Raw genomic sequence first — 26,345 nt, forward strand, 5'->3', positions numbered from 1 at the left:
TGGCCCAACTTGCCCTTGCCGACCAAGATGTCCCATCCCCACCACAGTCTCTGCTTGGTCTAACCGATGTAAAGGAGGTGCAGTGTGACTCTATGACCTAAGGGTGGCTGTACTAAGGGTGGCTGGGAGATGACCGTTGCAGACCAAGCTGATGTTTTTTTCCCCCCAAATTGACTTGTGCTTGGTGGCGATTTGCCGCGCTTCCTCCGCAGCCAGGAGAAGAACTCGGTGGAACTGGACATCGAGGGCGGTCGGACCTTCCTGCGAGTCCTCGTCCACCTGATCATGCACGACTACCCCCCCCTCGTCTCCGGCGCCCTCCAACTACTCTTCAAGCACTTCAGCCAAAGAGCCGAGCTCCTCCAGGCTTTCAAACAGGTACTGATTCCCACTAGTTTCGTGTTCAAGAAGGAACTGCAGATGCTGGAAGATCGAAGGTACACGAAATTGCTGGAGGAACTCAGCGGGTGCAGCAGCATCTATGGAGCGAAGGAAACACAGGCGACACACACACACCGACACACCCTTCTTCACACTGATGGGGGGTGGGGGGGGGGGGACACAAGGAACAAAAGGGGAGGAGGAGGAGCCACACACGGGCACACACATAGGAGGGTGGGAGGAGACAGCTCAAGGGTTAAGGAAGGGGAGGAGACAGTAAGGGCTAGCACTGCCCTCGGAGTTCTGTGTTCTCTCTGGGAAGGGTATTGAAGGGTTCGGTCTCCCTAGCAACGGAAGGCACAGAATGTTTCGTGTTCGGCTTCTAGGTCTGCACAAGTACCTGAGAGTCTTCAAGGTACAACAGAAGTCTTTATTATATTACTTCAATGCTGGTAGCAAGACAACTCTAAATGCCTGCAATACAGAATCTGACTGCACACACACACACGCACACACACACACACACGCACGCACGCACGCACGCACGCACGCACACACACACACACACAGGATAGACTATATACAAGACATCTACCATTGTCCTGTGCAGGGCCACCTGCTGCACGGGAGGAGCAACGGGTCCTCCCACCCCACACAGTCCACCAAACATCACAACTAGTTTAGTTTAGTTTAATTTAGTTTAGTTCAGTTTAATTTATTGTCACGTGTACGAGTTACAGTGAAAATCTTTTTTGTTGTGTGCTATCCAGTCAGCGGGAAGACTCGCCATTCTCTCTTCATAGGAAGCAACTGCAAATACGATACGATATGATACGGTAGAACTTTATTTATCCCAAGAGGGAAATTGATCTGCCAACAGTCATAAAACACAAAATATATGAAACATGGAATTAAAGTTACGAGTAGGAACTCGAGTGGCCACTGATGCTGGTTTAAACCGAAGATAGACCCAAAAAGCTGGAGTAACTCAGCGGGACAGGCGGCATCTCTGGACAGAAGGAACGTGTGACGTTTTGGGTCGGGACCCTTCTCCAGAGGTGCTGCCTGTCCCGCTGAGTTACTCCAGCTCTTTCTCAGTCAATCTCTCACTCTCTGTGATGTGGGTCTCCCTGGTTCATGAAGGGAGCTCATCGCTGCCATCTGGAGGGCTGATGGGGAAGTGGAAGTAAGTGCCGTGCACACCAGTCCACTTATGTCCACTGGCCTCCAGGTTCAGCTCCTGATGGAGGAGCTGGGTGTATGTTGGGGTGGGGGGTGCCATCGGAATCTCATCAGGGTGTATGTAGAGGGGGTTGAAAAAGATGATGATATCTTGTTTAAGAAAGAACTGCAGATGCTGGAAAAATCGAAGGTAGACAAAAATGCTGGAGAAACTCAGCGGGTGAGTCAGCATCTATTCCTTCGCTCCATAGATGCTGCCTCATCCGCTGTGTTTCTCCAGCATTTTTGTCTACCTAAGATGATATCTTGTGTAGGAAGGAACAGTTTAAATTGAAGGTAGACACAAAGCAGACGGTTTACATCCCAGCGGTATGAACATTGACTTCTCTAACATCAAGAAGCCCTTGTTATGCCTCTCTCTCCATCCCCTTCCCAGTTCTCCCACTAGTCTTACTCCGACTACATTTTAACTCTGTTCGCTCTGCACACTAACACTATCCTACACCCACTGGGGACAATTTTTACATTTACACCAAGCCAATTAATATACAAACCTGTACGTCTTTGGAGTGTGGGAGGAAACCGAAGATCTTGGAGAAAAGACAGGCAGGTCGAGGGGAGAACGTACAAACTCCATACAGACAGCCCCCATGGTCGGGATCGAACCCGGGTCTCCGGCGCTGTATTCGCTGTAAGGCAGCAATTCTACCGCTGTGCCACCGTGACTGCCCTCAGAGTTCTGTGTTCTCTCTGGGAAGGGTATTGAAGGGTTCGGTCTCCCTAGCAACGGAAGGCACAGCTTGCAGTGTCGGGGGGCCCGGAAGTTTGGAACTCATTGAATGAGACGTTGTTACCACGAGTACCAGATTGTGACTGAACCCTTTTGCAAATGAGAGGTTCATTCAGTAGTTGATCACAGAATCTGCCCCTGAATGTGGTGGTCGTGCTTTCAAAAATGTTGTATTTCTTTGACTGGCGGGAGGGAACGACCAGGGTGGGAGTGGTCCTTCATTATGTTGTTTAAGAAGGAATTGCGGATGCTGGAAAATTGAAGATAGACAAAAATGCTGGAGAAACTCAGCGGGTGCGGCAGCATCTATGGAGTGAAGGAAATAGGCAACGTTTCGGGCTGAAACCCTTCTTCAGACTGATGTGAGGATGGGGGGGTGGGAAGAAGAAAGGAAGAGGAGAGCTGAGAAGGGGAGGGGACAGTAAGCACTACCTGAAATTAGAGGTCAATGTTCATACCGCTGGGGCACAAACTAACCAAGCTAAATATGAGGTGCTGCTCCTCCAATTTCCGGTGGTCCTCACTCTGACCATGGAGGAGGCCCAGGACAGAAAGGTCGGATTCGGAATGGGAGGGGGGGTTGAAGTGCTGAGCCACCGGGAGATCGGGTTGGTCATTGCGAACCGAGCTGAGGTGTTCGGCGAAGCAATCGGCAAGCCTACACTTGGTCTCACCGATGTAGATCATGTTGATTATGTTGGCTGCTTTCCCAAGGCAATATGAGGTGAGGATGGGGGGGGGGGGCAAGAGTGTGGTCTATGTGATAGATGGGGCTACATTACAATGGACATGTAAAGGAGGTTTACCATAACACTGCTTGGATTAGAAGGCTTCGACTACAAGGCGTTGTTGGATGGAAACATAGAAACATAGAAATTAGGTGCAGGAGTAGGCCATTCGGCCCTTCGAGACTGCACCGCCATTCAATATGATCATGGCTGATCATCCAACTCAGTATCCTGTACCTGCTTTCTCTCCATACCCCCTGATCCCTTTAGCCCCAAGGGCCACATATAACTCCCTCTTAAATATAGCCAATGAACTGGCCTCAACTACCTTCTGTGGCAGAGAGTTCCAGAGATTCACAACTCTCTGTGTGAAAAATGTGTTTCTCATCTCGGTCCTAAATGTTTTCCCCCTTATCCTTAAACTGTGACCCCTTGTCCTGGACTTCCCCAACATTGGGAACAATCTTCCTTCATCTAGCCTGTCCAACCCCTTAAGAATTTTGTAAGTTTCTATAAGATCCCCCCTCAATCTTCTAAACTCTAGCGAGTACAAGCCGAGTCTATCCAGTCTTTCTTCATATGAAATCCCAGGAATCAGTCTGGTGAACCTTCTCTGCACTCCCTCTATGGCAATAATGTCCTTCCTCAGATTTGGAGACCAAAACTGTACGCAATACTCCAGGTGTGGTCTCACCAGGACCCTGTACAACTGCAGTAGAACCTCCCTGCTCCTATACTCAAATCCTTTTGCTATGAACTTGGGTTGTTATCTCTGGAATGTCTGAGGATGAGGGTAGACTTGATAGAAGTTTTTAGGCTTAACTACGTTAGACAGTCTGAATCCTTAAGGTAGAGATAGATATATTCTTGATTAGTAGGGGTGTAGGGGACATGGGTTGAAGGCAGGAGGATGTGGTTGAGAGGGAGAGATAGGTCAGTCATGATTGAAATGCGGAGGAGACTAGATGGGCTGAATGGCCTAATTTGCTCCTATCACTTCTGAACCTTTTGCTCCCATGGTGAAAATGTCCAACACCCGAGGCCATAGCTCTGCGGAGAGAGGGGTAATGTTTAGTGGAGATGTGCGCGGCAAGCTTTGTACACAGAGAGTGGTGGGGGCTGGAACACATTGCCTGGGGTGGTGGTGGAGGCAGATACGATAGAGGCGTTGAAAAGGCTTTTAGATAGACACATAGAAGTTCAAGGAATTGAGGGATATTGGTAGTGAATGGATAGATCCATATGGATATGAACTAGAGGGATATATACAGGCAGATGAGATCAGTTTAGGTTGGCATCTTGTTCGGTATAGACATTGAGGGCCGAAGGGCCTGTTCCTGGGGTGGGGGGGCACTGTCAACAAAATGGGATCCGGTGTCCCAGAGAGGGCCCATAACAAAATGGGGTCCGGTGTGGGGGGGGGGGGGGGGGCCTCGAGAACAAAGAGGGCCCATTGAGGATGATACTGAACACTTTGTAACTGTCGATCCCTATACGTGGCGTCTCTTTGCATACTTTGTGCATGTTATGCGATACAAAGAAGGAGAAAAGCTTTCCGCTGTACCTCAGTAGGCGTGACAATCAACGGAAGGGAAACGGAAGAATCTGACTGTGACCCGTGACGTGCGGTAATGAAGTGAGCAGGCCTGAATCATCGCCCGTCATCCACCTTCCTCTCTGTTCAGGTGCAGCTGCTGGTTTCATCCCAGGATGTGGACAACTACAAGCAGATCAAAGGCGACCTGGACCTGTTACGCCTGACGGTGGAGAAGTCGGAGCTGTGGGTGGAGAAGAAAGGCAGTTACGGCAGCAGCGAGAACCAGGCAGAAGGAGCCGAGGACAGCAAGGCCGAGGTTGGTTCACAGCCTCCGGGCCCCGTCCTCCCATCCAGCCCCCGCCCGCCCGCCTTGGTTCTCTGTCACACCTTGTCTCAAATCTCAGTTACTCCTGCAACATCTAAATATCTTCACCATCAGCCACATTCTGCCCCTCTACCTCTTCCCTCAACTCCGTCCAACGACCCCGACAGTCGGTCCAGGTGAGGCAGAGGTTCACTTTCACCTCCTCCAACCTCATCTACTGTATCCGCTGTTCCAGGTGTGGACTCCTGTTCATCGGCGAGACCAAGCGCGGGTCCGGCGATCGTTTCGCTGAACACCTCCGCTAAGTCGGCCTAAACCTACCTGATCTCCCGGTGGCTCAGCACTGTAACTCCCCCTCCCATTCCCAATCTGACCTTTCCGTCCTGGGCCTCCTCCATTGCCAGTGAGGTCCAAGGCAAATTGGAGGAACAGCACCTCATATTTTGCTTGGGCAGCTTACGCCCCAGCGGTATGAACATTGACTTCTCTGTCTCCAAATAGCTCTTGCTTTCCCTCTCTCTCCATCCCTCCCCCATCCTAGTTCTCTGACCAGTTTTTCTGACCACCTCCTTACATTTTATGGATTGTGTTAACAATGGTCCACTCTACATTTTTCTTGAGCTTCTTCCCCTTTGATCTCACGTTTTCACACCTTACCCTTCCATATCTCTACGTCTCCCTCTGTCTTGACTCAGTCTGAAGAAGTGTCCCGACCCAAAAACGTCACCCATTCCTTCTCTCCAGAGATGCTGCCTGTCCCGCTGAGTTACTCCAGCGTTTGTGTCTATGTTACTGGGTGCGATCTCGGCTTGCTCACACAACCGTAAAGGATCACAGGTTAAATTAATTGTCATTTCTCTTTTTGTTAATTGCATTCATTTGTGCCCTTCAAGCTGCCACCGTAAGTAACTCTTTTTTGTGTGTGTTTGAAAAACCTTTTACTCTTTTATTTTTATGAGGTCAATATTTACCGTAAAACGATGCGCTGTAGCTCAGTCACTTTAGTTTAGAGATACAACGTGGAAGCAGGTCCTTCATCCCACCGACTCCGCTCCGTCTGACAATCACTCCCTGGGAACTGCAGCCAGTCCCGGGGACCCGAGGGATCTGGGAACTGAAGGCAGTCTCGGGTCACGCAGGTGGTGTTGCTGACCCTTGGACTAAACCAAACCCTTGATCCTGTCCCGCCAGCCTTTTTTCAAAATTTAGCAACTTAAATTGGGATTGCGTCTTCATTGCCGGGAAATACGGGTAATTATTTTATTGCATTTCTCGTTCCTTATATTTATTTTCTTTGAAGGATCCCGTGATTCTGAGTCCCATTCAAGATGGCATCAAGAAACCGCAGATAGACAGCAACAGCAGTAACAACTACAAGATTGTAAAGGAGGTGAGTGAAGCTGGATAGTTTTCTGGCCGCCACAACTCTCCCGTCAGCGGCTCACATTCACAACACTGATTCCATGTTGCATGTGTTAGGCTGGGTGCTCAATGATCTAGTGGGGTCTGGATCTTTGTATATAGTCTTACAAAGCTCATGTGGTGTACCTCAAAGGTGCACGATTTACGCTGCGCAGTGTATACGTGCCTTTATGCAACGGGTCTTGACGGCTACGTTATACATTTGTAGCTACGGACTTGAATGGCGCCAAAACAAAATGGCGACTCTTGTGTACTGTCTCAGTGTACTATTCCTGTACACACACTTAACTAACATTGTTAGATTATGTGTCGTATGCGATGGCTGTTGGGGTGGAAGGTAGGGACTAGGGGGACTATGTCCCTGTTGCGACTAGGGGGAGGGGAGCAAGCAAGGGCGGTACCGAGGAGACACGAAAGAAGGCCTCATCTACAATGGGAGAGGAGAACCCCCGTTCCCCAAAGAATGAGGACATCTCGGATGTTCTCGTATGGAACACCTGGGCGCAGATGCGGCGTAGACGGAGGAATTGGGAGTAGGGGGATAGAGTCTTTACAGGAAGCACGGTGTGAGGAAGTGTAGTCGAGATGGTTTTGGGAGTCAGTGGGTTTGTAATAGACGTTAGTCAATAGTCTATTTCTTGTGATGGAGACTGAGATCAAGAAAGTGGAGGGAGGTGTCGGGGATGGTCCAAGTAAATTTGAGTGCAGGGTGAATATTGTGGTGAAGTTGATGAAGTCTATGAGTTCTGCATGGGTTCAGGAGTAGGGTTGGCTCAAGAACCTGATGGTTGTAGGGAAGTAGGTGTTCCTCAACCTGATGGGTGTGAGACTTCAGGCTTCCATCTCCTTACATCAACCTCTTGGCATCTCATCAACCCGTGTGCTCTTTAGTCAGAAGGTGGTGAATCTGTGGAATTCATGGCTGTGAAGGCCAAGTCAGTGTATATTTTCAAGGGGGAGATTAGCAAATTATTAATTACTGCGGGGGTTAGTCAGGGGTTAGGGGGAGAAGCCAGGAGAATGGGGGTTGAGAGGGAAAGATAGATCAGCCGTGATTGAATGGTGGAGTAGACTTGATGGGACGAATGGCCTCATTCTGCTCCTATAACCTATGAACCAGTGTGAACCTTGCTTAATCTTTCCCACCATTTGTCCCGCCAGATCTTGCTCCGACTCAGCAAGCTCTGCGTACAGAACGTGAGGCGGTCGAGGAATCAGCAGCAGCGCTTGCTGAAGAACATGGGCGCTCACACCGCCGTGCTGGACCTGCTGCAGATCCCCTACGAGAAGGTAGGCTTCCCGACCCCGACCCCACCGCCCGCCAATTCGGACTTTGCATTAGATGCAGGAAGATTGTTCCCGATGTTGGGGAAGTCCAGGACAAGGGATCACAGCTTAAGGATAAGGGGGAAATCCTTTAAAACCGAGATGAGAAGAACTTTTTTCACACAGAGAGTGGTGAATCTCTGGAATTCTCTGGCACAGAGGGTAGTCGAGGCCAGTTCATTGGCTATATTTAAGAGGGAGTTAGATGTGGCCCTTGTGGCTAAGGGGATCAGGGGGTATGGAGAGAAGGCAGGTATAGGATACTGAGTTGGATGATCAGCCATGATCATATTGAATGGCGGTGCAGGCTCGGAGGGCCGAATGGCCTACTCCTGCACCTAATTTCTATGTTTCTATGTTAAACGCTCCAGAGCCGGGTCCCGACCCGAGGATGGACACAAAATGCTGGAGGTCGTTCGCTCATGTTTCAGACGTTGTAGCTCGCAGTTGGCTTCTGGCGTCGTCCAACATGTTGACAGAATTGTCGCCCGACACGTCACAGAGCGCATCGCATCGTCGCTTCCTCCACGAGGAGGCTTCTGTCATGATCCCCCAATGCTGGAGTCACTCCACGGGTCAGGGAACATCTCTGGAGAGAAAGAATGGGTGACGTTTCAGATCGAGACCCTTCTTCAAACTGAGAGTGAGTGGAAAGGGAACGGAGAGATATAGACGGTGATGTGGGGAGATATGGAGCAGATGAATGAAAGATATGCAAAAAAGTAACGATGATAAAGGAAATAGGCCATTGTTAGCTGTGGGTATAGGTGAAAACGAGTTACAGACAATGAAACTCAACACGACAACTTTGAAGCTAGTACAACAACTTGGGTGGGGTAGGGACGGAAAGAAAGGGGAAGCAAGTTGTTAAGGGCCTGTCCCACTTGGCCGTCATTTGCGCGTCACATAGATGGCGCACGAAGATTTTGTACATCACAAAATCCTGCGATGCCGCGCCCGGCCGCACGTCACTGCCAATGTCATCACGCACCATGCTCGCATCACGTGCGTGTCACGATGCACGAGTCGTGACGCGTAAATGATGTCGCGTATATTACGCGCAAATGACGGCCAAGTGGGACGGGCCCTTTACTTGAAGTTAGGGAAATCAGTATTCATACCGCTGGATTGTAAGCTGCCCTAGCAAAAATATGAGGTCTGCTCCTTTCCTCCAGAGATGCTGCCAGACCCGCTGAGATTCTCCAGCTTTTTGTGTCTATCTGTAGTGTAAACCAGCATCTGCAGTTCCTTCCTACACATTTTGTCTGCTCCACTGTGAAATCTCCTCAAGGTGTGTCAACTTTAAAGAACTTCTCCTCCTCTCTCCGACGACAGTTCTGCAGCACCCTCTCTCACTGCTTCCCTCACTGTGATTCCTCCGACTGTTCCACCACGTTTTAACGCAGACTCGCTACCTCAGCCGCGTTTGTTTTCTCATGTGTTTGTCTGTTGCTTTCTGCATATCTCCCATACACCGTCTATATGTCCCGTTCCCCTTTCCCCTGACTCTCAGTCTGAAGAAGGGTCTCAACCCGAATCATCACCCATTCATTTCCTCCACAGATGCCGCCTGACCCGCTGAGTTACTCCGGCATCTCGTGTCTGTCTCCGCATCTGACCAGTGCTATCTCTCTTTTGCAGACAGATACCAAGATGAACGAGATTATGACCTTGGCCCACGGCTTTGTGCAGAATTTCTGTGCGGGAAACGTCCAGAATCAGGCCCTCCTCCACAAACATCTCAACCTGTTCCTCACTCCTGGCGTGAGTACCTGATTTGCCACAAACTTTGTCCGTTTTCGCGGATACCCTCCAGAAAACCACGGTGAATTATTCGCCCTGATGCCTCTCATCACCGTTGCTGCTACAGAGTGGATGTGTACACAGGTCAGTGGGTGGCACGGTGGCGCAGCGGTAGAGTTGCTGCCTGACGGCACCAGAGACCCGGGTTCAATCCTGACTACGGGTGCTGTCTGTACGGAGTTTGTACTTTCTCCACGTGACCTGTGTGGGTTTTCTCAGAGTGCTCCGGTTTCCTCCCACACTCCAAACACGTACAGGTTTGCAGGTTACCAAGTGGGTATTGGCGCTGTTTCACTAAAAAACTAAAATAAGTACTCGATTGTTGGCACGTATTGGCACCGACAAAGTTACAGAAGTCCCATCTTGTGCCTTCCCGCCGCATGTGGCAGCCGGCCTCACTCCCCACTCCCCCGCCCTCCCCTCCCCTCCCCTCCCCCACCACTGGGTCTCCCCCCCCCCCCCACCCCACCACTGTCCCCCCTCCCCCAGCACTGGGACCCCCCCTCCACCACTGCCCCCCCCCCCCCACCACTTCCCCCCCTCCCCCACCCCCCCACCCCCCCCCCCCACCACTGCCCCCCCTCTCCCACCACCACTGCCCCCCCCTCTCCCCCTCACAGCACTGCCCCCCCCTCCCCCAGCACTGGTCCCCCACCTCCACCACCACTGCCCCCCCTCCCCCACCACTTCCCCCCTCCCCACCACTGCCCCCCCCCCCCCCCACCACTTCCCCCCCTCCCCACCACTGCCCCCCTCCTCCACCACTGCCCCCCTCCCCCACCACTGCCCCCCCTCCCCCAGCACTGGTCCCCCCCTCCACCACTGCCCCCCTCCCCCCACCACTTCCCCCCCCCCCACCCCCACCACTTCCCCCCTCCCCACCACTGCCCCCCCTCCCCCACCACTGCCCCCCCCCCCCCCACCACTACCCCCCCCCCCCCCACCACTGGGACCCCCCCCCCCCCACCACTGCCCCCCCCTCCCCCACCACTGCCCCCCCTCCCCCACCACTGCCCCCCCTCCCCCCCACACTGCCCCCCTCCCCCATCACTGCCCCTCTCCCCCACCACTGTCCCCCCTCCCCCACCACGTCCTACACACACTCGGGACAATTAACCTACAACCTGCACGTCTTTGGAGTGTGGGAGGAAACCAAAGATCCTGGAGAAAACCCACTCTGGCCACAGAGAGAAGGTACAATCTCCGTACAGACAGTGCCCGTAGTCAGGATCGAACCCGGGTCTCTGGCGCTGCATGCGCTGTAAGGAAGCAACTTTACCGCTGCGCCACCTTGCTGCCCAATGTGTACTGCTGGGTTGTATGCAAACCAAGGCATTACAATGTACCTAGGTACCGTATTCATCATGCATTCATTCATTCATTCATTTGTTCATTCATTAAGTGTTCTCAAACTAGAGAGTGCAGGCTGAGGGTGAGAGTGGAGAGATTGAGTTGTCCTCGAGCCATTGCATGCATTGATGGTTGCACCGCTTTCACCGTTGCAGCTGCAGGAGGCGGAAACGATGCGACACATCTTCCTGAGCAACTACCACCTGTGCAACGAGATCAGCGAGAGGGTGGTGCAGCACTTTGTGCACTGCATCGAGACGCACGGGCGCCAGGTCATGTACCTCAAGTTCCTGCATACCATCATCAAGGCCGATGGGAAGTACGTCAAGAAGTGCCAAGACATGGTGATGACTGAGGTAACGGCACTGCTGGTAATGAAGGGAGGGAGGGAGGGAGGGATACTTTATTGTCACATTTTACAAGTCACAGTGAAAACCGTTGCTTGTGTAGCCGAGGTATACAAATAGTGGCCACATAAAGGGCACTGACAACGTGACAAAGATATCTGCGCCAGGTTCCCTCTTTGTTTCCCCCCCCTCCTCTCCCTCGCCCCCCCCCCCCCCCCCCATGCGTGAGGGCCTGAACATCGGGCCACCCGGGGCGGCGACTGCGGGTGCTCGGAAGGCCCCGACCACGGATGAACATGGAGGGGAGGCTGGCTGGACTATGGTGCCATCCTCACCTTGGTGCCATTTATGTTATGTTGTGTCGTGGACTTTCTGTGTTTGTGCTTTTTTTAAATTTTTTAAATTTTTAATTCAATTTCAATTTTATTTTTAATATGTTGTATTATTTATTTATTATTTATTTTTATTATTTTTTTGTGATTTTTTTATGATACTGCCTGTAAGGGAAATTCATTTCGTTGTCTCAAATTGAGACAATGACAATAAATTTGAATACAATACAATACAATACAATACAATGCCAGGTCTTCCCTTGCTCCTCCATGTTTACCAGAGTGATACCAGAGGAGGTTTACGAGAATGACCCCAGGAATGATCGGGTTAATATATTGACGGCACTGGGCCTGCACTCGCTGGAGTTTAGAAGGAATAGGGCGGACCTCCTTGAAATGTACGGAATAATGAAAGGCCTGGATAGAGTTGATGTGGAGAGGATGTTTCCACTAGTGGGAGAGTCTAGGAGCAGAGGTCATAGCCTCAGAATTAAAGGATGTTCCTTTGGGAAGAAGATGAGGAAGAATTTATTTAGTCAGAGGGTGGTGAATCTGTGGAATTCATTGCCATAGAAGGCTGCGGAGGCCAGATCCATGGATAAGGCAGAGATGGATAGATTCTTGATTAGTACGGGTGTCAGGGGTTGTGGGGAGAAGGCAGGAGTAAGGGATTGAGAGGGAAAGATGGTGGTGTAGACTTGATGGGCTGAATGGTCTTTTACTGCTCCTATCCCTTATGAACATGAAAATGTCAGTGGGGTCGGCCAGGGTTACAGAAGATGAAATAAAACCATAACATCCCAAATTGGGCCTGGACTTTCTTCCAAGTGCTGACATTAAGATCATAAGATTATTATCATAAGGGTGGCACGATGTTACAGCGGTAGAGGCTCTGGCACCTTACAGTGCCAGAGACCCCGATTCGACCCTGACTATGGGTGCTGTCTGTACGGAGTTTGTAAATCCTCCCCATGACCGTGTGTGTTGTCTCCGGGTGCTCCGGTTTCCTCCCACACTCCAAAGACATGTAGGTTTGTAGATGAATTGGCTTCTGTAAATTGTAAACTGTTCCGCATGTGTAGGATAGTGTTTGTGTGATCGGTGATCGGTGGTTGCCACGAACTCTAAACTCTCTATCTCCATTAACTGTACCTCTAAAGCTCATGTGACACAGGAGCAGAATTAGGCCATTCGGCCCATCGAGGCTGCCCCGCCTGTCAATCATGGCTGATCTATCTTTCCCTCTCGTTCTCCCACTCTCCTGCCTTCTACCCATAACCCCTGACACCCGTACTAATCAAAGATTTGTCAATCTCCGCCTTAAAAATATCCATTGATTTGGCCTCCACAGTCTTCAGTGGCAAAGAATCTCACAGATTCACCTCCCTCTGACTGAAGAAATTCTTCCTCATCTCCTTTCTAAAGGTGCGTCCTTTTATTCTGAGGCTGTGTTCTCTAGTCCTAGACTCTCCCACTGGTGGAAACATCCTCTCCACATCCACTCTATCCAGGCCTTTCATTAGTCAAGTCAAGTCAAGTCACTTTTATTTCTATGGCACATTTAAAAAATAACTCTCGTTACCAAAGTGCTTTACATTGGTGGAGGTACTAAAGTTATACAAACAGTGGTTCATAGATTAAGTACATACATCGCTACATACATATAGCGCTCGCTCAGAGGACGTCAAGAAAAGCTTGAGAGTAAAGATGAGTTTTAAGTCTCGACTTACAGGAGTCGATGGAGGGGGCGGGTCTGATGGGAAGGGGGATGATGTTCCACAGTCTAGGAGCTACAACCGCAGAGGCACGGTCACCCCTGAGCTTATGCCTAGGATGTTCAGTAACCCCAAGTCGGCTGATCTGAGGGACCTGGAGGTGGTGTGGTGGGTAAGCTGACTTTTGATGTAGGTGGGGGTAAGCCCGTTAAGGGCTTTGTAGACATAAAGAAGGATCTTGGAAATTTATTTGGAACCGCACAGGAAGCCATTATTCTGTAAGTTTCAATGAGGTCCCCCCTCAACCTTCTAAACTCCAGTGAGTAGAGTCCCAGTGCCGACAAACGCTCATCATATGTTAACCCACTCATTCCTGGGGTCATTCTTGTCAACCTCCTCTGGTCCTATATTCTCCCACTAGTGGAAATAGCCTCTCCACATCCACTCTGTCAAAGCCAACATTTGAAGCACTTCACATGAATGACTCCTGATAAAATCTTGGAACAAGTTATGCCTCTTTACTACATCTTTTGTTGCGCGATAGATATATGTGGCGTTACCTCATGTATTGTGGCTTGCCACACACAGTGTTGACTGATTGATTACCTGATCACTAGACATCAACAGTATTTACATCTCACTCGCTTGCAACAGCGGTCTATTTTAGTTTAGTTTAGAGATTCAGTATGGAAACAGTCCCTTCGGCCCATCGAGTCCGCCCCGACCAGCGATCGCCCCGTACATTAGTTCTGTCCTCCGCACCAGGGGAGATTTCCAATGGCTACCGAGGCTAAACCTGCACGTCTCTGGAATGTGGGAGGAAACCAGAGCACCCGGGAAAAACCCACGTGGCCCGGTTCGATCCTGACTACGGATGCTGTCTGTGCGGAGTTTGCACATTCTCCCCGTAACCGCGTGGGTTTCCACCGGGTGCTCCGGTTTCCTCCCACACTCGTACATGTTTGTAGGTTAATTGCCATCTGTAAAACTGGTCAAATCGTCCCTGTTGTGTGTAGGATAGTGCTAGTGTAGGGGGTGATCGCTGGTTGGTGCTGACTTGGTGGGCCGAAGGGCCTGTTTCCACGCTGTATCTCTAGTCTAAAGCCTGTACCAGTCAGCAGAAAGACTATAAGTGATCACAATCGAGCCGTCCACAATGCACAGATGCACAATAAAGGGAATAAGTGCAGGAAGGAACTGCAGATGCTGGTTTTAACTGAAGATAGACACAAAAGGCTGTAGTAACAGCAGGACAGGCAGCATCTCTGGAGAGAAGGTAAGTAAGTAAGTCATTTTTATTTATATAGCACTTTTAAATCAAATCACGTTGAAGCCAAAATGCTTTACAGAGAAAAAAAAGATTACCATACATCCATATAAAATACAAAGAGAAAAAAGACACAATACACTATAGGATTCAACATGAACGTCCCCCCCCAGCAGCAGAATCAATACTTTCCACTGTGAGGGAAGGCACCAAAATGTCCAGTCCTCCTCCTCCTCCTCCTCCTCCTCCTAGTCCACCCGAGGTCGGGGCCTATTTGAGGCCTTTGCAGCCAGTCGCCACAACGGTGGCCCGATGTTATAGGCCCTCTTGCTGGGAAGATGGAACTCCGGCCAAGGAATGGGTGATGTTTCTGGTCGAGACAAGAACGGCCGTGACCCAAAATGTCACCCATTCCTTCTCTCCAGAGATGTTGCCAGCTTGTTGCGTGTGTATGAAGGGAATATGGTTTAGTGCCAGATTAAGGGTGTTTGCTCGGTGTGTTCCACAGCTGGCGAATGGGGGAGAAGACGTCCTGGTCTTCTACAATGATCGGGCCTCCTTCCCGCTGCTGCTACAAATGATGTCGTCGGAGCAGGAGCGCTGCGATTTGAATGGCGCCCTGAACTACCACATCGCGCTGGTGGAGCTGCTGGCCGCGTGCACCGAGGGCAAGAACGTCTACACCGAAATCAAATGCAACTCCTTGCTGCCCCTGGACGACATCGTGAGGGTGGTGACCCACGACGACTGCATACCTGAGGTAGGGACGGGCTCAACTCATCAGTCCTGTTGCCGGCACGCTGTGTCGCTCAAGGTAACGGGCGCGGAGGGGCTTGGGGAGAAGCAGGAAACGTCGCTGGGTCGAATGGGCTGGGCCGTATGGATGGGCCGAATGGGCTGGGCCATACCGAATGGCTTTATTCTGCTCCTATGGCTCATGAAACCCTTATGAAACATGGATATCACACTCAGAACCTTTATCCCCCAGGGTGGTGGGTGTATGGAACGAGCTGCCAGTGGAGTTAGTTGGGCAGGTACTATCGCATTTGGACAGGTTTAGAGGATATGGGCCAAACGCAGGCAAGATTCAAGATTCAAGAGAGTTTATTGTCATGTGTCCCAGATAGGACAATGAAATTCTTGCTTTGCTTCAGCACAACAGAACATATTAGGCATGAATACAGAACAGATCTGTGTGCCCATATACCATTATATAAATATATACTCACATGAATAAATAAACTGATAAAGAGCAAATAAACAGATAATGGGCTATTAATGTTCAGAGTTTTGTTTGAGTTGAGTTTAATAGCCTGGTGGCTGTGGGGAAGCAGCTATTCCTGAACCTGGTCGTTGCAGTCTTCGGGCTCATGTACCTTCTACCTCAAGGTAGCGGGGAGATGAGTGTGTGGCCAGGATGGTGTGGGTCCTTGATGATGCTGCCAGCCTTTTTGAGACAGCGACTGCGATAGACACCCTCGATGGTGGGGAGGTCAGAACCGATGATGGACTGGGCAGTGTTTACTACTTTTCGGTGGGACTAGTGTGGGACTAGTGTGGATGGGACATGTTGGCCGGTGTGGGCAAGTTAGGGCAAGTTTCCACACCGTAGCACTCTGTGACTAGGATGGAAATGTCAAAGACTGGAAATGATGGTTTTACGGTGAGATGGGCAAGGTTGAAAGGGGATGTACAGGACACATTTCTTTTACACAGTGCAGGGGGGCCTCGAACACAGTGTCAGAGTGGTGGTGGAAGCAGAAACGATGGTGGCATTAAAGAGGCTTTTTTTACAGGCACATATACAATGAGCTTTTGACAGCACTGGGCCTGTACTCACTGGAGTTTAGAAGGATGAGGGGGAGACCTCATTATTCTCGGAATTGTGAATCTATGGAATTGTGAATTTGTGGAATTTTGTGCCTCAGGAGGCGGTGGAGGTCGATTCTCTGGATGCTTTCAAGAGAGAGTTAGATAGAAATCTTAAAGATAGCAGTCAAGGGATATGGGGAGAAGGCAGGAACGGGTACTGAGTGTGGATGATCAGCCATGACCACAGTGAATGGCGGTGCTGTCTCGAAGGGCTGAATGGCCTACTCCTGCACCTATTGTCTATTGACCTCATTTAAACTTCCCAAAAGGCCTGGATAGAGTGGGAGTTTCCACTACTGGGAGAGTCTCGGACCAGAGGCTACAGCCTCAGAATAAAAGGATGTACCTTTAGAACGGGGATGAGGAGGAATTTCTTCAGTCAGAGGGTGGTGAATCTGTGGAATGCATTGCCACAGACGGCTGTGGAGGCCAAGGCATTGGATATTTCTGAGGCGCAGATTGACAGATTCTTGATTGGTACGGGTTTTGGGGAGAAGGCAGGAGAATGGGAGAACGAGAGGGAAAGATAGATCAGCCATGATTGACAGTCGGGGCAGCCCAATTATAGGAAGGATGTCAACAAAATAGAGAGAGTACAGAGGAGATTTACTAGAATGTTACCTGGGTTTCAACAACTAAGTTACAGAGATAGGTTGAATAAGTTAGGTCTTTATTCTCTGGAGCGCAGAAGGTTAAGGGGGGACTTGATAGAGGTCTTTAAAATGATGAGAGGGATAGACAGAGTTGATGTGGACAAGCTTTTCCCTTTGAGAATAGGGAAGATTCAAACAAGAGGACATGACTTCAGAATTAAGGGACAGAAGTTTAGGGGTAATATGAGGGGGAACTTCTTTACTCGGAGAGTGGTAGCGGTGTGGAATGAGCTTCCAGTGGAAATGGTGGAGGCAGGTTCATTGGTATCATTTAAAAATAAATTGGATAGGCATATGGATGAGAAGGGAATGGAGGGTTATGGTATGAGTGCAGGCAGGTGGGACTAAGGGGAAAAAAAAGTTGTTCGGAACGGACTTGTAGAGCCGAGATGGCCTGTTTCCGTGCTGTAATTGTTATATGGTTATATGGTTATATGAATGGGGTTGAGAGGGAAAGATAGATCGGCCTTGATTGAATGTCAGAGTAGACTTGATGGGCTGAATGGCCTGTGCCTTATGAAACCCTTATGAAACATGGATATGCAGGGAATGGAGGGATACGGATCATGTGCAGGCAGCGGGGATTAGTTTAACAGCATCAGGTTCAGCGTGGACATTGTGGGCTGAAGGGCCTGTTCCAGTGCCTTGCTGCTCCATGGTGTAAATAATTCCTTGATGAATCAACAAAACACGTGTCCTGACAGGTGAAGATGGCGTACGTGAACTTTGTCAACCATTGTTACGTGGACACAGAGGTGGAGATGAAGGAGATTTACACAAGCAACCACATCTGGAACCTCTTTGAGAATTTTATCGTTGACATGAACCGGGTAAGTCCAGGGTTCACTGGCTCCCTTTGTTCCTCTGCCAACACTTCTCAGCGTCAGTAGGGATTATAGGCTGTGGGCCGAGGAGCTTTTTCGTTCAGGTTTGTGACCCAGCTCACGGAACTACCTACATTTTTTTTAACATATTGTGTAAAAATATTATATAAATCCACACCTGAAACTCGTCAAGACCAAAACCTGCACATTTGTTAAGAAATATGAGAAAAACCTTAAATTTTCTGAGTAGTAATTGCCCAATCAATGCACGTTTGACATTGAGGTCGGGCGCAAATTGACCAATGGTCGCTAGGCAGCGAGGACCCTGGGATCATGGCTGCCTCCTCATTACATCAAAACAATTACAAGGTTTCCAAGGAATAAAGGTAATGCTAACCTTGCGGATCATTTTGTTTTTCAATTGATTTATCTTTATAAAGTTATGATGTGAACTGTTAAATAAAAATGATAAATAACGAATAGAGCTAGGGTTAGAATTCGGGTATGTCAGTCAGTCGGTCAGTCTGTCGGTTGGGCTTGTCGGTAGGCCGATGAATGCTGTGGAGGAACGGTCGGGCCGTCAGGCCTCCGGTGGGTGCTGCGAGGGGTCAGTCGGGTTGTTGGCCGGCCAGTATTGCAGCAAGCGTGCGGGCGGGCGGTCTGACAGAGCCTGGCGCTATGGTGGAGCTGAAGGCGGTGTGCAGGGCAGTGTTGCTCCCCATCCATCATCATCACCAGAAGGGCATGCTGGCCGAGGTGGATGCACTGCAGGGCCACACGTAGCCGGTCCTAAAGTGGCTCCAGCCCCAGCCGTGGGCAGCTCTGGAAGGGGGCGAGTTATGGTTAGGGTTAGGCATTTTCCTGTCAGCAGTAGATGCCTTAGCCTTCCCCCAACCTGGCACTGTCCCAGTCCCACTATGGCTGTGGGGCAGTCTCATTAAAAAAAAAACTCACAATTATATTCTGTATATTCTTTTTATATAATATAATTATACATAATTTTAATATATAATTACACTTAATTAGTCATATTCACGTCATATATATATATATATAAATAGATGGTATAATAATATATGGTTTAAAGAGACTGCAACACGGAAATAGGCTCCCTAATGTGTAATATGGGCATTGCACACTAGATGGCGTTTACTTTTTCAATCTCGTTTTCTAATTAGTTTAATTAACTAATGTGCAACGTTTGGCGCTGACGAGTTATGACTTCCTTCTCAGTGATATTTTATCTAAATCTGTGCAGAATTTCATGTAGTTCCGAGACATGGGTCATGAAAGTTGATTTCTAGACACGTTTTGTGATGCTCGGCCCACAGCCTATTAAAGATTGGGGAAACAAAACACAGTTATTGGCTTGAGGCCAAACGCAAACTGGAGGAACAGCACCTCACATTTCGCTTGGGCAGCTTACACACCCAGCGGTATGAATATTGATTTATCGAACTTCCCTCTCTCGCCGCCCCTCCCCCACTCAAGTCGTGGCACGAGGTTCAAAGTCGACTTGTTGAGTCTCGTTGTCTGCAACTCGTTCTCACCTAGCCTGCAGCTTTTTGCTTATCTTTCATTCATTTGTTTTATATCTCTCTATACTCCCGCCTATATCTCTCCTTTCCCTTTCCCCCGCCCGACTCTCAGTCTGATGAAGGGTCGCGACCCGAAATGTCACCTGTTCCTCCAGAGACGCTGTCTGACCTGCTGCGTTACTCCAGCATTTTGTATCTACCGTTATTTCGAACTGGTTCTTGAAAGATCAGTTCACGTGAGAATTTTTACTGGCAGTGCGTGAGGAAGTTAATAAGGCCTCAGTAATACCTTGTGAAACTTTGCCAGTAAAGAATTCTTCACTGAATTGTAAACTCATTGTAAACATAGGTACTGGATGCTATTTGTCAATTGAATTTACATGCCTTCCTATTTAAATTGTCCACAAAGCAATAACCATGGGTCTAATTTAAAACAAGGAATCCTTATTAACTGGATGTCAGCAGAAGGAATATTTATATCTGCGTTCCTCTTTCTAAGTTACTGGTGCACAAAATGCAGGTAAATTAATGATTGATCAACAATGTAAAGCTGACAACAGTAAATCAGCTCCACCTTTTGCCCTAAGGCACTACCTACCTTCTTATTGAAGTATCACTTTGGCTTCTTGGGTTAGAAGGTTGTGCGTTCAAGAATAGAGTTCTACTAGTCCTTGCCTTTCCCGTCCGAATAGAGTTCTACTTGTCCCACCAGCGTCCCCACCTCACAGCGTGATCACACTACCAGTCGCATCCAAAGATCCTATAGCGGAGCAAGGTAGTCCGCTTGACGTAAAGGCCGTAGTAGGGTCATGGGTAATCTTTAGCGCCATTTCAGTAACCGGCTTCCGTCTCCGCTGTAGTATCTTTGCTTTGGTCATGGCGTCTTCATACACAAATCATCTTTTTGTTTCTCAGCTGCAGGTGACCATTTTGATATTCCTGCCTAGTCTCCCTTATTAACTTTGAACATACAAGATATTGTCATTAGGAAGGAGCTCCAGAAAAATCCTGCACCCACTCAAGCCATAGGATCTTTGGTCACAATTTCCCCTCTCCACCCCTTTCCACCTTGAGTTTAGTTCCGTTTAGTTTAGAGATACCGCGCGGAACCAGGCCCTTCGGCCCACCGAGTCCATGATACCCCGCACACTTACACTATCCGATACGCATTAGGGACAATGTATAATTTGTAATCCACGTGAAGCGACTCCAGTCCTGCACGTCTTTGGCGTGTGGGGGGAATCCGGAGATCCCGGAGAAAACCCACGCAGGTCACGGAGGGGAACGTACAAACTCCGCACAGACAGCACACGTGGTCAGGGCGTTGTGAGGCAGCAACTCTACCATTGCCTTCTGCAGAGAACTCGCCCTCCGTAACTTGGTTCACTCATCTCTTGCCACCCCCTCCCGGACACCCCATGCCAGACACCTTCCCCTGCAGCCACAGGAGATGCAACACCTACCTGTCCCTGTACCCCTCCTCCCTCACCTCCAGGGACCCCAGCAGTCCTTCCAGTTTTGATAGAGGTTCACGTGCACCTGCTCTAACCTCGTCTGCATTTGATGTTCCTGATGTGGCCCCCTGTACATCAGCGAGACAAAGCATAGACTAGGTGACCATTTCGCCAAACATTTACGCATATTACAAGGCCCTCTGGATCCCCCAGCTACCAACCATTTTAACTGCCCCTCCCATTCCCACACTGGCCTTTCTGTCCAGGGCCTCCTCCACTGTCAGAGTGAGGCCACACACAAACTGGAGGAACAGCACCTCAGATTTTGCTTGGGCAGCCTACACCCCAGCGGTATGAATATTGAATTCTCCAATTGTAGGTAACTTCTAACCACCCCACCAGCCCTGCCCACCCGTTCTCCCCCACATCACCCCCCCCCCCCCCTTCCCTTCTCCCTCGCCCACACCTGAGCCCTGCCCCATTTCCCCCCCTTCACCCACATTCCATCCTCTGACTTCACAATTCACAACTCTTCAATCCTTTTGTCTCTCACCTTCTGTTTTAATCTCCGGAGCTTGTTCCAACCATCTGTCTATCAGAAGCCCCCTCACCTATGAACCATGATGGGCTCCACCCTACCTTGTGTAAGGAGGAACTGCAGATGCTGGTTTAAACCAAAGATAGACACAAAATGCTGGAGTAACTCAGCGGGTCGTTTGGGACAGCTCTTGCAGCTGCGTTCCTTCGTTCTTCTGCCACGTGCGTCAGCGTTGTTGCGCGCTCTCTGGTGTAGTTTGCCCTCACCTTTTGACTGATCCACTTATCGTTTGCTGGCTGTCTTGCTCAAGGTGTGCAACTCCACGACGGACAGGAAGCACGCGGACACGGCGCTGGAGCGGTACGTGACCGAGGCCGTGACGAACATCGTCAGCGGCTTCTTCAGCTCCCCCTTCTCCGACAACAGCACCAGTCTACAGGTAAGGTGCCTTTGTGACAACATCTCCTTCTTATCTTTCCACATCCACAAGTGTTCAAAAGCCAAGATGCAGGCATTGAGCATCTTTATAAGTTCACTAAACTAAGTGGGACCCGTTGGGTCCCTGTCACACGGGAGGCCTGGTCCCCTAACGCCAATAGGTGTTCTCGGGTTTATGAATGGAGCTGAGCTAGTTTTCTTTGCCAGTATTTTGGTTTAGAGATACAGTGCGGAAACGGGCCCTTCGGCCCACCGGGTCCGTGTTGACCAGCGATCCCCGCACATTAGCGCCATCCGACACACACTAGGGACAATTTACAATGATACCAAGCCAATTAACCAACAAACCTGTACGTCTTTGGAGTGTGGGAGGAAACCGAAGATCGCGGAGAAATCCCACGCAGGTCACGGGGAGAACGTACCAACACCGTTCAGATAGTCCGGATGGAAGCCGGGACTCCGGCGCTGTAAGGCAGCAACTCTACCGCTGCGCCACCGTGCCACCCCTTTTGGACGGCACTGACTAAGCTGCTGTTTGTGCAGCGTTTGTTTGAGTGGGTGAGTTACCTCTTATCCTGTTTAGTCAGAGCTTGGCTACCCTGAGTCTAGAACCGAGGCCTGGAATGATACATGTAAGGCCACGGAAAGGAACGTACCATGACTTGGGCAACTTCATAATCAACCATTCAGTCAAATGTCTACGGTCATGGGCCATATACCGTCACGATTTCTTGGAGACGTACAGTTGTTATTATGTAGGGGAGAGAAATTGTGGCTTCTAACAGTCGTTCACTTTTCCTTCTGTCTACAGACTCACCAGCCAATATTTATTCAACTGCTTCAGTCTGCCTTTAGGATTTATAACTGCGCCTGGCCAACTCCGTCTCAGAAGTCTTCAGTGGAGTCTTGCATCAAAACCCTGGCTGAAGTGGGTAAGTTAGCATCAGTTTGTTTAGTGCAGGCCCCACTGATTTGACAGCGCGTTCCTTAGTGATTGATGTACTCGAAGAGATGCTGGCCAGCCAGCGTGTGCGTGAAGAAGGGTCTTGACCCGAAACGTCGCCAATTCCTTCTCTGCAGCGATGCTGCCTCGCCCGCTGAGTGACTCCAGCATTTTGTGTCTCCCTTCGATTTACCAGCATCTACAGTTCTTTCTTAAACAGTGTGTGATGGGAAAAGCACACCTTTAATCTCAGGGACCCTGGAGCTGAGTATAGACGTTGGGAGGTCACGTTGCAGTTGTACGAGATATTGGTGAGACCGCATTTAGAGTACAGGAGCACTATCCCACTCACACCAGGGACAATTTTTACCGTAGCTAATAAACCTACAAACTTGTACTTCTCTGGAGTGTGGGTGAAACCGGAGCACCCGGGGCAAACCCACGCAGGTCACGGGGAGAACATACAAACTCAATAGACAATAGGTGCAGGAGCAGGGCATTTGGCCTTTCGAGCCAGCACCGCCATTCAATGTGATCATGGCTGATCATCCCCAATCAGTACCCCGTTCCTGCCTTCTCCCCATTTGTTTAGAGTTGGGGAACAAAACCAATTGAGCCAAGGCTAAAGTATAACTAACATTGGACTTGAAATTGCAGCTAAAAGTCGAGCTATAGCGATCCCCGTGGACCTGGACAGTCAAGTCAACACCTTGTTTTTGAAGACCCACTCCAATATGGTGCAGAGAGCAGTCATCGGTTGGCGTATGTCCACCCGCGGTGCACCTCGTTACCGCGATGCCTCGGGGGCGCCCGGCTTGGACTACAGGAACATCATCGAGAAGTTACAGGTGATTATGCCTCTCATCATTGCATTTAGTTTAGTTTAGAGAAACAGCGCGGAAACCAAACCGGCCCCTTGGCTCACCGTGTCCGCGTGGACCAGCGATCCCCGCACACTAACACCATCCGCACACACAAGGGACTATTTACAAGTTTTACTGAAGCCTGCAAACCTGCACGCCTTGGGGATGTGGGAGGAAACCGAAGATCCAGGAGAGAACCCACGAGGTCAGAGGGAGAACGTACAAACTCCGTACAGACAGCACCCGTTGTCGGGATCGAACCCGGGTCTCTGGCGCTGTAAGGCAGCAACTCTAACACTGCATCACTGTGCCTAGAGGACATAGGTTTAAGGTGAGGGGGGGAAAGATTTAATAGGAACCTGAGGGGTGACGTTTTCACACAAAGGGTGGTGGGTGGAAGGAGCGAATTACCGGAGGAGGTAGTTGAGGCGGGGACTATCACAATGTTTAATAAACATTTGGACAGGTACATGGATAGGACAGGTTTAGAGGGATTATGGGCCAAACGCAGGCAGGTGGGACTAGTGTGGGACTCCAGGGCATGTTGGTCGGAGTGGGCAAGATGGGGTGAAGGACCTGTTTCCACGCTGTAAGACTCTATGACTGGACAGTTGCCTGAGGGTTTTGTGTGTTGATCCCGCAGGATATCGTGTCGACTCTGGAGCACCAGTTCCAACCCATGGTGCATGCCGAGCTCTCGGTGTTGGTTGACGTTCTCCACAGCCCGGAGCTGCTCTTCCCCGATGGCAGCGACACGCAGATGAGATGTGAGGGTGGAGCCTTCATGAGCAAGTGAGTCGCGGGGAAGGGAGGGGTGCGTGGGGAGACAGCGCTCACAGCGACCGGCGAGCGAGCGGCATCTCTCCACGATGCCCACTGCGCGAGAGTGGCACATGAGAGGATGGCAAACGCAACGCTAGCATTTATCTCGAGAGGACTGGAAAATAAGATTCAAGATTCAAGAGAGTTTATTGTCATGTGTTCCTGATAGGACAATGAAATTCTTGATTTGACTTTGCTTCAGTACAAACAGAACATAGTAGGCATTGACTACAAAACAGATCAGTGTGTCCATATACCATTATATAAATATATACACACATGAATAAATAAACTGATGAAGTGCAAATAACAGATAATGGGCTATTAATGTTAAGAGTTTTGTCCGAGCCAAGTTTAATAGCTTGATGGCTGTGGGGAAGTAGCTATTCCTGAATCTGGTTGTTAAATAAAATATAATACAAACAGTTGTAATGTTGAAGTGTGAAAATCCACACATCCAGATTCAGGGACAGTTTCTTTCCAGCTGTTATCAGGCAACTGAACCATCCTACCTCAACCAGAGAGCTGTCCTGAACTACTATCTACCTCATTGGTGACCCTGAGACTATCCTTGATCAGACTTCCCTGGCTTTACCTTGCACTAAACGTTATTCCCTTATCATGCATCTATACACTGTGGATGACTCGATTGTAATCATGTATTGTCTTTCCGCTGACTGGTTAGCGCGCAACAAAAGCTTTTCCCTGTGCCTCGGAGCACGTGACAATAAACTGAACTGAAACAGAAATTGGGCTGTACAATGCACTGGTCTGACCACATTTGGGTTATTGTGAGCATTTCTGGGCCACCATATCTGAGGAAGGATGTGCTGGCGTTGGAGAGGGTCCAGAGGAGGTTTACGAGAATGATCCCAGGAATGAGTGGGCTAACGTATGGTGAGCGTTTGTCGGCACTGGAGTGTAGAAGGATGCGGGGGGGACCTCATTGAAACTTATCAAATAGTGAAAGGCCTGGATAGAGTGGATGTGGAGAGGATGTTTCTACTATTGGGAGAGTCTAGGACCAGTGGGCACAGCCTCAGAATAAAAGGACGTACCTATACAAAAGAGATGAGGAGGTATTTTGTTAGTCAGAGGGTAGTGAATCTGTGGAATTCATTGCCACAGAGGGCTGTGGAGGTCAAGTAAATGGATAGTTTTAAGGTGGAGATTGACAGATTCTTGATTAGTACAGGTGTCAGGGGTTATGAGAAGGCAGGAGAATGGGGTTATCAGGGAGAGATAGATCAGCCATGATTGGATGGCGTAGACATGATGGGGAAAATGGCCTAATTCTGCTCCTAGAACCTATGAGCAAGTAAGTGGTGGAGTAGAATATAGACAATAGGTGCAGGAGCAGGCCATTCGACCCTTTGAGCCAGCACCGCCATTCAATGTGATCATGGCTGATCATTCCCAATCAATACCCCGTTCCTGCCTTCTCCCCATATCCCCTGACTCCGCTATTTTTAAGAGCCCTGTCTAGCTCTCTCTTGAAAGTATCCAGAGAACCGGCCTCCACCGCCATCTGAGGCAGAGAATTCCACAGACTCACCACTCTCTGTGAGAAAAAATGTTTCCTCGTCTCCGTTTTAAATGGTTTACTCCTTATTCTTAAACTGTGGCCCCTGGTTCTGGACTCCCCCAACATCGGGAACATGTTTCCTGCCTCTAGCATGTCTAAACCCTTAATAATCTTATATGTTTCAATAAGATCCGCTCTCATCCTTCTAAACTCCAGAGTGTACAAGCCCAGCTGCTCCATTCTCTCAGCATATGACGGTCCCGCCATCCCGGGAATTAATCTTGTAAACTACGCTGCACTCCCTCAATACCAAGAATGTCCTTCCCCGTACTTGGAGACCAAAACTGCACACAATACTCCAGGTGTGGTC

General features: G+C 49.6%; 1 protein-coding gene across 2 annotated transcripts in view; it reads left to right on the forward strand.

The window, feature by feature from the left end:
- The window catches only part of itpr2 (inositol 1,4,5-trisphosphate receptor, type 2), a 387,486-nt gene that overhangs the window by 131,375 nt on the left and 229,766 nt on the right, over positions 1 to 26,345 (forward strand). For both annotated transcript variants that reach the window (XR_008725216.1, XM_055652809.1), the window contains exons 25-36: positions 213 to 378; positions 4,767 to 4,934; positions 6,244 to 6,333; positions 7,527 to 7,655; positions 9,333 to 9,455; positions 11,000 to 11,200; positions 15,014 to 15,265; positions 17,735 to 17,860; positions 21,695 to 21,823; positions 22,634 to 22,754; positions 23,423 to 23,613; positions 24,272 to 24,420. Coding sequence is in view for 1 of the 2 variants with exons in the window: in XM_055652809.1 (XP_055508784.1) it covers positions 213 to 378; positions 4,767 to 4,934; positions 6,244 to 6,333; positions 7,527 to 7,655; positions 9,333 to 9,455; positions 11,000 to 11,200; positions 15,014 to 15,265; positions 17,735 to 17,860; positions 21,695 to 21,823; positions 22,634 to 22,754; positions 23,423 to 23,613; positions 24,272 to 24,420 (1,845 nt within the window). In the remaining variant the exon portion in view is untranslated. The remainder of the gene's footprint in view (positions 1 to 212; positions 379 to 4,766; positions 4,935 to 6,243; positions 6,334 to 7,526; positions 7,656 to 9,332; positions 9,456 to 10,999; positions 11,201 to 15,013; positions 15,266 to 17,734; positions 17,861 to 21,694; positions 21,824 to 22,633; positions 22,755 to 23,422; positions 23,614 to 24,271; positions 24,421 to 26,345) is intronic.

The sequence above is a fragment of the Leucoraja erinacea genome, chromosome 22 (genome assembly GCF_028641065.1).
Source record: "Leucoraja erinacea ecotype New England chromosome 22, Leri_hhj_1, whole genome shotgun sequence".
In the NCBI taxonomy this organism is placed as follows: Eukaryota; Metazoa; Chordata; class Chondrichthyes; order Rajiformes; family Rajidae; genus Leucoraja; species Leucoraja erinaceus.